At 41.2% G+C, this 11,983-nt stretch overlaps 1 protein-coding gene across 2 annotated transcripts in view; it reads left to right on the top strand.

Moving 5' to 3' along the window:
* The first annotated feature begins 5,745 nt into the window (after positions 1-5,745).
* Positions 5,746-11,983, top strand: part of STAM2 (signal transducing adaptor molecule 2) — a 51,224-nt gene continuing 44,986 nt past the window's right edge. For both annotated transcript variants that reach the window (XM_079923459.1, XM_079923458.1), the window contains exon 1: positions 5,746-6,153. In XM_079923459.1, coding sequence (XP_079779585.1) covers positions 5,880-6,153 — 274 coding nt within the window. In that variant the 5' untranslated portion in view covers positions 5,746-5,879. The remainder of the gene's footprint in view (positions 6,154-11,983) is intronic.

Raw genomic sequence — 11,983 nt, 5'->3', positions numbered from 1 at the left:
TATGCTTTGTGAGTTTTGGTTAAAAGCCAGACATGATATACTGGGTAAAAGGAACTGAGGAGAATAGGCCTTTTGTGTGAAGTTTTATGTTTACCTGGGTAGGGTTTAGGTTGTGCTCCACACAAGATTTACTAAATCAGAAACTCTGCAGTGGGGTCCAGCAATCTGTGTTTTTAGCAAGTCCTCCAGGTGGTTCTGATGCCAAATGTTAAGAACTACTTCCGTAGCATCACAATTACTAAGATCATGGTAAATTGGAGTTGGGTACAGGTAGAAGGGCATGCACTGGCTTCTATAATAGCTCTAGCATTTGAGAGAGGCGAAGACAGTTATAAAAACTGTGGAATTGGATGGCGGTTGTTAATTACTGTTAATGTGCTTCAGGAAGGAAATAACAAGCTCAGGTTAGCCAGCTCTCTACTTAAGGCATCATGAAGTCTAGGAATCTTCTATGGCAGCCTTTAAAGAGAACGTCAGAACCAGGTTGCCTTCGAGAAACGGTTGATTCTAAGAATGCAGCAGAGAATACACAAGATGAGCCTAGAGCATCTTATAGTACCAGGAAAGTAAAGAAATGCTAAAAAAAAATAGTAACACATCAAAGGGACATAGAAGTCAACTGAAAGAACTCCCAGTGACCAAAGATGGAACACTTTGAGCAAACGCAAACAAGAAAAGAGCAAAAAAAAAAAGTATTATTGGGTTACAACTCAAAGTATAAGATAAATATACATGAGTTCATACTGCTATAAACAATTTAATAAATGGGTAAATAGGATAAAAGAGACAAATTTTCCTTATAGAAAAATTCCAATAATATACTTAGATATTCCCCTCTACAGAAGGTAAAGCTTAATGCCCTTCCTTCCCCTTGGGGGTGGGCTAGACTCAGTGACCTGCTTCCTAAGAACAGAGTAGGGAAAGGGAAAAATATTAACTTTTAAGTGGAGGAACTTGGCAAATGCTACATTTACTAAGTGCTAAAAGTTACCATCACCAGATATCATGTACTCCTTACAATAATGTGATAAGGACACTCTACCTCTGTGAAATACTTTCCAAAATCCTACAACACCCATCTAATCATGAGAAAGACATCAGACAAACTTAGATTCAGAGACAATCTACAGCATATCTGGTCAGCACTCCTCAAGACTGTAAAGGTCATGAAAAACAAGGAAAGACTGAGAAACTGTCACAAACCAGAGGAGACTAGGGAGACATGACAACAAAATGAATTGTGATACTCTGGTATGCAGAAAAGGGTTAACATAGCAGGCCTGAGACCACTATCCTTAGAAAGGCCTGCTTGCCACACCACTATATATAAAGTAAATCAACAAGGATTTACTGTATAGCACAGGTAGCCATATTCAATATCTTGTCATAATCTATAATGGAAAAGAACCTGAAGCTGTACACCTGAAACTAACACAGTATTGTAAATCAATTATAGTTAAATTTAAAAAAGCAATCAGAAATGATCATGCTAAGTGAAGTAAGTCAGAAAGAGAAAGACAAATACCATATGATATCACTTACATGTGGAATCTAAAATACAACACAAATGAACCTATCAATGAAACAGAAACAGAATCAGGGACATAGAGAATAGACTGGTGGTTGCCATGTGGGGGGGCGGTGGGAGAGGGTTGGATTGGGACTTTGGGATTAGCAGACGCAAACTGGTATATATAGAATGAATAAACAGCTAGGTCCTACTGTATAGCACAGGGAACTATATTCAATATCATGTGATAAACCATAGTGGAAAAGAATATGAAAAAGAATGTATATATGTATAACTGAGTCACTTTGCTGTATAGCAGTAATTAACATGACATTGTAATTCAACTATACTTCAATAAAAAATAAATTAAAAAAAAAAGGAAAGTCCTGCTTGCAAAGTTGGCCCTTGACTGGCATCTGGGAACTTAGATTTTGGGAGAGTTCCCACAATTTCCCTGATAAGAATGGCTCATGGTGTCTAAACTGTACAAACAATGTGGTTTATGCTGACCACCTGCTTTCCTTCTGAGAGTCTGGAAACATGGGTGCATGTTAGGTAGAGGGTGCCTGTGTGACTAGACCCCGGTAAAAACCCTGGGCATTGAATTTGCAATGAGCTTACCTGGTAGATGACATTGTTGTACGACTCATTGTTGGAGGATTTAAGCATGTCCTGTGTGCCTTCCTTGAGAGAGAACTCTTAGAAGCTCGCACCTCCAGACTTTACCCTATGTGCCTTTTCCCTTTGCTGATTTTGTTTTGTATCCTTTAGTTGTAATAAAATATAGTCATGAGGATGACTGTATGCTGAGTCCTATGAGGCCCAATGAATCATTGAAACTGGGGATGACCTTGGGGACACCTGGCACACCTGGATTGGATCCTGGAAAAAAAAAAGGAGGCCATTAATGTAAACATTGGTAAAATCCAAATAAATCTGTGGTTTAGTTAATAGCAATGAACTAATGTTAGTTTCTTAGTTTTGACAAATATACCATGGAAACGTAAGATGTTAACAGTGGGAAAAAGGGCTGAGGGGTAAATGAGACCTCTCTATACTATCTTTGTAACTTCCTTGTAACTCTAAAATTATTCCAAAATAAAAAGTTTATTTAAAAAACACTCAAACTGAATGCTTTGGAAATTAATGAAAAATAACATACCACTCATCCTAAAGACACATAGAGAAATTATCCAAACTGAAATACAAAGAGAAAAATGAGAGAAGGAGAGAGAGAAAGAGAGAGAGAAAGCTAGCTAGCTTTATTTGCTATGGCCAGAGGGGGGGCCAGAGGGACGGATTACAATTAAAAAAAAAAAATCAGACTCAGGACCTGATTGTGAGAGTAGCAGAATTTAAAAGAAGGTTGAATTCATAACCCATAGCATAATGTAAAGTCAGGACTCTGCAGGGGAAAGAATGAGACCCTGAGACCTAGGATGATGGGGATATCTGGGTGGATACTCTTGAGAACTTTGAGCTGATAGATTCACCTCAGTCCTCTGGACTGACAGAAGTGGTGTGCTTGCCCCTGCTAGAGGATAGTGACCTCCCTTTGCCCGAAGACCATGGAGAAGCCTCATCTGAGGAAGATGCCTTCCAAAATGTTACTTTCCCTTTCAAGATTTCCCTTTTGATCCAGAAAGAACCAAACCACTGCTTTCCCTGCTGACCTCAATCCTTATTCACTGAAGTATTGGGAGGAGGTCATGTTCATTAATCTTTTGCGAGGGAGAAAAAGAAAAAAAGATTTCCCACAACCCCCTTCAGTTTTTCTAGACCAATAACTAGAGTCAAGTTCCATCAAGTCTTGACTGGGGAAGCACTGTCACTGTTTTGGAATAAAAAGGGTTATTCACCAAATACGGACTGGCAGAGTTGGAAGAACATACCTGAGGATGGATCTTGGTGTATGTTCAGAGAAAGTGGTGTGAGGTAAGGATGTAGATTTGTTGACTGTAAACCCAAAATAATAATAACAACAACAAAAGCCCCTAAAGAGACAGAATTTAACTGAAATTGATGAGATTATTTTGTTATCAGGGAGACTGGGGCTCAAAAGAGGTTGTACAACAGAAATTTTGCACACCAGAACTTGTGGGCTGCCACTGACATATCTTTTACTTCTTCAATAACTTCATTAGGTGAAGTAACAATGAACAATCTTTGTATCTTCTTGTTTCTAACACAGGGCCTGGCTCTTAGTGACTATTAAAAATTTTGTTAACTGGATTCACCAAGAGACTGAGTATATGCACAGATGAGTAAATACCCATAGATTGTTTTTGTTTGCAGTACGCGGGCCTCTCACTGCTGTGGCCTCTCCCGCTGTGGAGCACAGGCTCCGGATGTGCAGGCCCGGCGGCCATGGCTCATAGGCCCAGCTGCTCCGCGGCATGTGGAATCCTCCCGGACCAGGGCACGAACCCGGGTCCCCTACATCGTCAGGCGGACTCTCAACCAGTGCGCCACCAGGGAAGCCCAACCCATAGATTCTTGAACATGCTTGCTATTAAAGATGTGGAGGAGCTAAAGGAATCTCTTCAAAATGTGAATAGTTTCCAAAGACAAATCCTCAGACCTTTGTTCTTATCTCAGTACAATCTCCTCTACAATATCTCTTCTTCAAATACTACGTAACTCCTAAACTGTTCCACTGCCTGGTCTGCTTCTTAATATATGTCATGCACACTGCTGTCAGATTACTATCTGGAAACTCTTTTTTGTGTACTCCTCTGCTGCTCAAAATCTTTAAATGATTATCTAGTGCCTTATGTGATAAAATTAAAAATTCTTAGCTTGCTCCTTAAGGCTCTTCCCAATCTGTTTCCTCCTATCTCTATCTACCCTTGTTTTCCATTCCAACACTAAGCCTTAATCCTAGACAAATTCACCTAGAAAGTCTCCAAACATATCTTGAACATCCTAGGTTCAATGGTTTTTGAAAATCAGCTCCTTTCACCTGCTGATGTTTCCTCCTTATTTGTGAACCTATCTTTATGATATAAAATGCAACAACCTTTCTGAACTATTCCATGTATAATGGTTCTCTCTCTTTTGTATCAAGTCTTTACACAGAGGTTGTAAAATGGTCTTGTTTAGCCCATTATTAAAAATGTTGAAGTAATTCTTAACATTAAAAAAAATCATTGAGGGATTCCCTGGTGGCGCAGTGGTTGAGAGTCCGCCTGCCGATGCAGGGGACACAGGTTCGTGCCCCGGTCCGGGAAGATCCCACATGCCGTGGAGCGCCTGGGCCCGTGAACCACGGCCGCTGGGCCTGCGCGTCCGGAGCCTGTGCTCCGCGACGGGAGAGGCCACAGTGGTGAGAGGCCCGCGTACCGCAAAAAAAAAAAAAAAAATCATTGAAAAACTGGAAGCTCTAGTAGAGCCCACACTTAAACAAATAGCTTAAGTTTACTGGTAGCTGCCATGCACTGTTTGGTTGGATTTGAAAAGTATTTACTGAGCACCTATTACTTGCTGGACACTGTTTTAGATGCTGGGGGTACAGCAGTGAACAAAAATAATCATGGAGTTTATAGTCTAAAGAGGAGAGACAGAAAACATAATTCTATATTAGGAAGTGATAAATGCTATAGAAAAATAAAACAGGGTTTAGAGGGTTTGGGAGCGTGTGGGTGGGAAGGGTGCTTGCACTTACACACTCATTTCAATACCTGGCTGTCTCCGATGGGAATTTGAGTTTGTGACCGCGATTGCATATCAGAACCGTCATGTATTGTCACGTATATGCTATACACTGTCCCCATAAAACTGTCAGCAACTTGAAGGCAGGGACGGTGCCTCATTCGTCTCTGGATTCCCAGAGTCGAGCAGTGTTTTCAGTGTAAGAGCGCGATGTAAAGCGAAAAGTGAGGAGTCCCGATTTCCACGGTGGTTAATTCTGGCGGGGTTTAGGCGCCGAGGAGAGTGTAACCCCAGAACCGCCAGGAGCGGAGCCAAACCTTTCGCCGACTCTCGAAACCAGTGAGGCTCCATCCGTTTCCAGGGCAACGGGACTGTGACGCGAACGTAGCCGCGGGCCCTCAGCCGCGTGGGACTAGCCCATATTTTAGGAAGGAACTAAACTGGAGAGAACTTGGCCGTCGGAACCAGCAGCCCTACGCAGGGAATCCCAGAACACCTCGCCCCCTGCAGAACTGCCGCCGGCATTGCAGCTCCCGGTTCTCTGGCGTCGCCAAGTTATAGGCTCGACAACTTCCGGCCCTGAAGGTCCCCCCTCCATGGCTTGCCGGGGTCCTAGCGATGGAAAGGTGGCCTCGGCGGCCGCCTGACCCCTACGGGGGCTTCGGATCAGGGCTGCCGCCTCCTCTCGGAGGGCGGCGGCTACAGGGCCGCTGAGAAGATGCCCGCAGCTGGTGGGACCTCATACCGGGAGGAGAGGTCGGGGCGGAGCGCAAGGGCGGAACGCGGACCTGGAGCTGGTCCGTCAGGCAGGAGTGGGGCAGGTGCGGTGGCGGAAGTGCCGGACGCGACTGGAGCCGAGCCGTCTAGGAAGCCGGGGCCGTGGGTACCCCAGCCCGGAGCAGCTGCAGAGCCTCCGCCTGACCGCAGCAACTTGGGCTCGGGCGCCGGCGAGATGCCTCTGTTCACCGCCAACCACTTCGAGCAAGATGTGGGTAAGTGCTGGGCCGGGGCCCCAAGCCGTTGTTTGTTGTGCTAGAAAGTGGGCGGTGGCGACTTCGGGGACTGGAAAGCCTAGCAAAGGGGGAGGAGGGTGCGGCGTCGCCGCTGCCTGGCAGCCGGGATTTTTCTGGGGGCAACCTCGGCGCGTCCCTAGCTGCCAGGGGAGTGTCCCCAGCCCACCTGAGGTTGGGGACCCCGAAAGAGGACCGTTCCCCTCGCCAGGCACAGGAATAGGGAGGAGCCTGGGGTTCTCTGGAGACCGGACTAATTGAGCAATTGCGGAGTTGATGACACAGAACTTCCAGCTCCCTCTAGAACTGGTTGAGTCTTGTGTCCCCCCCTCCCCACTCCCCCGCCCCGCGGTTAAAAGTGATGCAGCAGACCCTGTTGTCTAGGGCAGCTCAGCACTTAGAGACTTCAACTTGCCCCGGTTCAATAAGAAGAACCTATTTTATCTCGCTTATATATAGATGCGTCCAACCCTTGATCGCACGGCTTCAGGATTTATTTATGATAGTTGGAAGTGTTACACTATCCATGGATAGTGCAAGTGCTATAAGGTGTTCTGCCTTAGGGTATGGGAAGGAAAACCCCAGGATTTCAAAACAGTCCAGAACACCTGTTTTACTTCTTGGGGTGTCGTCAGTGACTATGGAGTGAGAAAAAGATGGATTGGGCATGAGAACTCTTAACTTGTGGCTTTAGAAAAACAGTAAACCAAGCTGGCTAAAATAAATATTTTTGTAGCAGTAGTTAATTCTAGGTAGAGTTTTAGGATTTAGTGGAATGAAAAAAACACATGGCTGCAAATTGCCAGTTATACAGAATATTGCACCTGTTTCATAGTTACAATTTTCTAATTATGGGGAAAGTCTAGAAAGTGCCCTATTTTGGTATATTATGTGATTCCAAAAATGTGTTCAGAAGTCAAATATGATGTATAAGTACCTTCCTTTCGCAGAGAGCTAAAAAACTATAGATTTTGATCCTTAGATAGTCTTCAAATATGTATTTCCATAATTTCATTCAACTTTTTTCTTGGTAGTTTAACATTGCCGACTGCTATAAATCTAGGAAGCATAATGTTGAGGTTCACAGCGTCTGCTTTTGGAACACCTAATGATGTCTTCCTTTGCTGCAGTGAGACCTTCACTTTTTATTGTTGTGAAGACTTTCATTTTGTCATAGTGGAAAAAAAAGGCAAAATAGAATAAGACAAATGATTTTCAAACTTAACAACTGTGGAACTCTTCAAGGGAGATCTTTCCTGGCAGCCCATTGTTTTCTGATTGACAACTTCTCTGGTGAAAGTAAGCCAAGTTGCTTTTCTAAACCGCCCCCTCAGTGTCTCCTGAGGTTCCTACATGGTTTAGTGGATCACAGTTTAGTTCCACTGTAGTAAAAGAAGCACTGCTGTTCGGACAAAAAAAAAAAAAAAAAATACTGTGTATAGATTATTTCATGGGCAGTGCCATCAGCCAAAACTTCAAGTACTTACTTGTTAACTCAAGTATGACTGACTGAAGTCAGTTTCCAAAAGGCAGTTTAAGATAAAATAGAAAGTTTGATTGTAACCTCTTTTAGGCAAGTGGTTGGAATTAATAGAAAAAGTGGCATGAAATACTAAGGATTTCAAATTGGCTTTATACATCTATCATAGAAGAAAAATTATATATTGCACTTTTCAAAACTTAAAGCCCCTGTTAATTTGAAATACAGTAGTTAAGTAATATGACGATCAAGTCATTGTTTAACTTGAGATGCCCACAGGAATGTTCCTTTGCAGTGTCATTGTCCTTTTCATCTTTCTTTGATTCAGTCAGATTTTTATTACCATTGTTTCTTTTTTGTCATAGCTTTGTTTACCTTTCATTCAACAAACAGGCTTTGAGTGATTACTGTGTGTCAGACAGTGTGTATCAGACTTTGGGAGCACAAATTTAATAAATAAACTGGGTTCCCTCAAGGAACTCTCAATCTAATGGAGGACTCGTACACACATAAAAAGATAATTGTATTTTTCACACCATATTACGATACTAGAAATACAGGAGATGCTTTACATTCTCCCTGTATTTAAAACAATCATCTTCCCTGAAGAGAAGACAAGGACCTTCAGGCAGACACTTTATTTGTAAAAGTGTTGACACTATCCTCTCTCTTCCCCTGCTTTCCTGATAGCACTTACACCTGCAGGAAGTGACCATCTCTTACTATATGTATGGTTTGGTCATTTTTATAATTAACTGTAAAGTTGAAACTACATTCCTTTGGTCGATGCAGTCTCATCAGAGGGTGAACAGTGTTTCTGACATCATTCATGTGGGGAAGAAATCCTTTTCTCAGACCCTGAGACTCTGAGAAAAGGCTGTAGTGACTCAAGATGTCTAGGAAGGCACTCATAAGTTGATGATGGTATATGACTTGTCAAATGGTAGCCGGCCAAAGGCTAAGAGGTAAGGAACTCTGGCAAGTTCCTGTTTTTTTTCTTTTTTTTCTTGGAGTCAGAACCTACAAATCCTGAAAGGTATGCTAGGTATGGTAGCATTAGAGCTCTTTAAATATTTATTGGATCGCTTCTCAGCCTTTTGATCGGCTAAGATCAAGTGTAAATATTTATTGGATTTCTTCTAATATGGGTTTATTGTTTGTTTTGTTGAATAAAATTCCTTTGAAGCTGTGCTGAGAAAAAAAGAGAAAATATCCACACACATCCCCCCTCACCCCGGCCCTGATTCTTATCTTGAAGGGGAGTGTAGGTTTCCTAAGGTAGAGAGCTGGTTTGGGGCAGCCTTTTTAGGAGATCCCAAGGAGAAAGTAAAACGTGAGGGACAGAGCCACAATAGGAAGATTTAGTGGCAGTGTTAAAAGGGCAGACAGATGTCATTTCCTTACATCCTGTACCGATTTTTCCAGTCTCATTACATTGATTCCTGAGTCATGGATGTCTGTTCTGCTCCGTAACCCCAGTTCTTATTTCCGTGTCTTTTTTCTCCTTACTCAAGCCAGGCAATCTTTCTTGCCAGTTTCTGTCTCTGTGCCGTTTACTACTATTCACTGATAGATTTTTGCTTTTTTCAGCAATACTTGGTATCTCCTTTCTTAAAGATAAACTTACTTGTGTCCCACAGAGCTGAGCTCAAATTCTACTTCTACAAAAACTCTTTTCACACAGTGGATTGAAGTATGAACTTTATCTTAAAAGGAGACTTTTCCAAGTAAAATTTGAATGCATGTATTGCTATGTCTTTGGCTTGTGTTTGGTCAAATAACTTGACAGTGAGTAGCTTGGAGTTTTTGATAATGGAATCGTTTTCTCCAATGAAATTTTACAAGAAACCCTAATATAAAAATAGATATTGGGCTTCCCTGGTGGCGCAGTGGTTGAGAGTCCGCCTGCCGATGCAGGCGACACGGGTTCGTGCCCCAGTCCGGGAAGATCCCACATGCCACGGAACGGCTGGACCTGTGAGCCATGGCCGCTGAGCCTGCGCGTCCGGAGCCTGTGCTCCGCAATGGGGGAGGCCACAACAGTGAGAGGCCCGCGTACGGCAAAAAAAAAAAAAAAAAAAAAAAAGATATTGATGGCACTCTGGTAATACAAATTTACTTTATACATTTAAATATATTACATTTACATAGTCATTAAGGCAATTCTTGAACACATGAGGTTGTTGCAAAATATTAAAATTAAAAAAATTTTGGTTTTAGGTGAGAATGACAGCTGTAACAGCCAGTTTTTTTCCTATACTTTCTTTTGCTTACATGGTACCAAAAATTTCTAATACCTAGTCCTAATTAAAATAGTTACAAATTTTAATTAATATATTTTGTAATTTTTTAAACGATGAAAAATTTTTAGCATAAAGTACAGAATATAACATAAACTCTATTCCTGTCAGTCACCTCTGTCAAGTCCTAACATTTTGCCACACTTCATTCTTTTTTTTTAAAGAAAACATTCAAAATACAGTAGAAATTATTACTTTTATTTATTAGCTACCTGATAATCTTTTTCCTCTCTTCTCAGAGTTAAACACTCTAAAAAGATTTAAAAGTCTATTTTGTAATATATACTATACATACAAATATACTATATATATTGTTTTGCATGTTTTTAAACTTCATAAAAAATAATATTCTCTGTAGTCATTTGTAGCTTGTCATTTAGCATTTTTTGTGAGAGTTATTCATGTTGATGTTTGTAGCTTTAGTTCATTAATTTTAAGAGCTATGTGATATTCCACATTTTTTAACCCATTCTCCTATTAATGAACATGAAGTTTTTTGCAGTTTTTTGCTATCACAGACAACACTGCAGTGAAAGTTATTATCCACGTTTTCTTCTTCACAAGAGTGAGAGATTCTCAAGGGATTGTATCTTGAAGAGGAATTCTTTTTTAAAAATGCATATAGTGCAAAGTTGCAAAATGTTAAATAATACAGAATTGTTCTTCTAAGTGTTTGTGGGAGATTTTACTCCCACCAGCAGTGGAAGTGAAGTCCCTGTTGTTCCACAGTCTCACTAACGCTGGGTATTGTCAGACTTTAAAATTTATGCCAATTTGATGGGTGTGAAATAGGGCATTGTTTTCCATTTATTTCAGCTTCATTGCAGTTGAGCATCTTTTCATGTCTCTTGGTCAGTCTGTTTTCTTTTTGTATAAATTGCCTGCTCCTTACTTTCATGTACTTATTATTCTGTTGGATTATTTTTTCTTATTGATTTTTAAAGTTTCACATGCGTTCTCTACTAATCTTTTGTTGTTTATGTGAATTGCAAATATATATCCTTGTCTGTTGCTTCTTTTTGTTTTTCTTTTTGTGCTGCCTTTTACTATTAAGAAGATTGAAGTTTCAGTTTAGTAATATTGTCTTTCTCCCTTGATTTTATTTTTCTTGTTCAAGAAAAGCTTTCTCTCCTCCTTGAGTCTATAAGGATCTTGTTATGTTTTCTTCTGAAAGTTTTATTGAAGTTTTGATTTTCACAGTTAGGTCTTTAGTCCACCTGGACTTGGTCTTTATGTAAGGTCTAAGGAGAGATTTGATTGGATAGTCGATTCACAGTAGACAATTATCAGTTGCCTAATCACCATTTATTGAATTATCTATCCTTCCCCCACTAGTTTGGAGCACTTTCTCCTTCATATAGTAAATCCCTTTCCTTGTATGAGGTCTGTGTCTGTGCTTTCTGTTCTACACTGTTCTCTTTATCTATCCTGTACCAATACCACATTCTAATGCCATTGGCCTTTAGAGGTGGTAGGGCAAGCCCCCTGTCTTGTTTTTCTTCATTTTTATACTCTTAGCTGTATTTTGCCTTTTTTCTTTCATATGGTTTTATTATCAGATTAGTAAAATCATAAAAGGGAATTTCTTTTATGTTCTTTTAGAATTTGAGAAGACATTGTAGTTTATATTTTTGATTCATATGCACTGATGATGTTGATAGTTAATAATACACTTTTTATTTCCTGATAATAATGTTTAGTTCTAATCTTACTTAGATTATATAGTTGACCCTTGAACAACTCGGGGGGTTAGGGATGCTGACCCCCTGTACAGCTGAAAATCCATGTGTTAACTTTTTTTTTTTTTTTTTGCGGTACGCGGGCCTCTCACTGCTGTGGCCTCTCCTATTGTGGAGCACAGGCTCCGGACGCGCAGGCTCAGCGGCCGTGGCTCATGGGCCCAGCCGCTCCGCGGCATGTGGAATCCTCCCAGACCGGGGCACGAACCCGCGTCCCCTGCATCGGCAGGCGGACTCTCAACCACTGCGCCACCAGGGAAGCCCCCATGTGTTAACTTTTGACTCCCCCAAAA

This window comes from Stenella coeruleoalba (genome assembly GCF_951394435.1).
Source record: "Stenella coeruleoalba genome assembly, chromosome: 6".
Taxonomy (NCBI): domain Eukaryota; kingdom Metazoa; phylum Chordata; class Mammalia; order Artiodactyla; family Delphinidae; genus Stenella; species Stenella coeruleoalba.
This window is presented reverse-complemented; position numbering and strand designations above follow the sequence as displayed.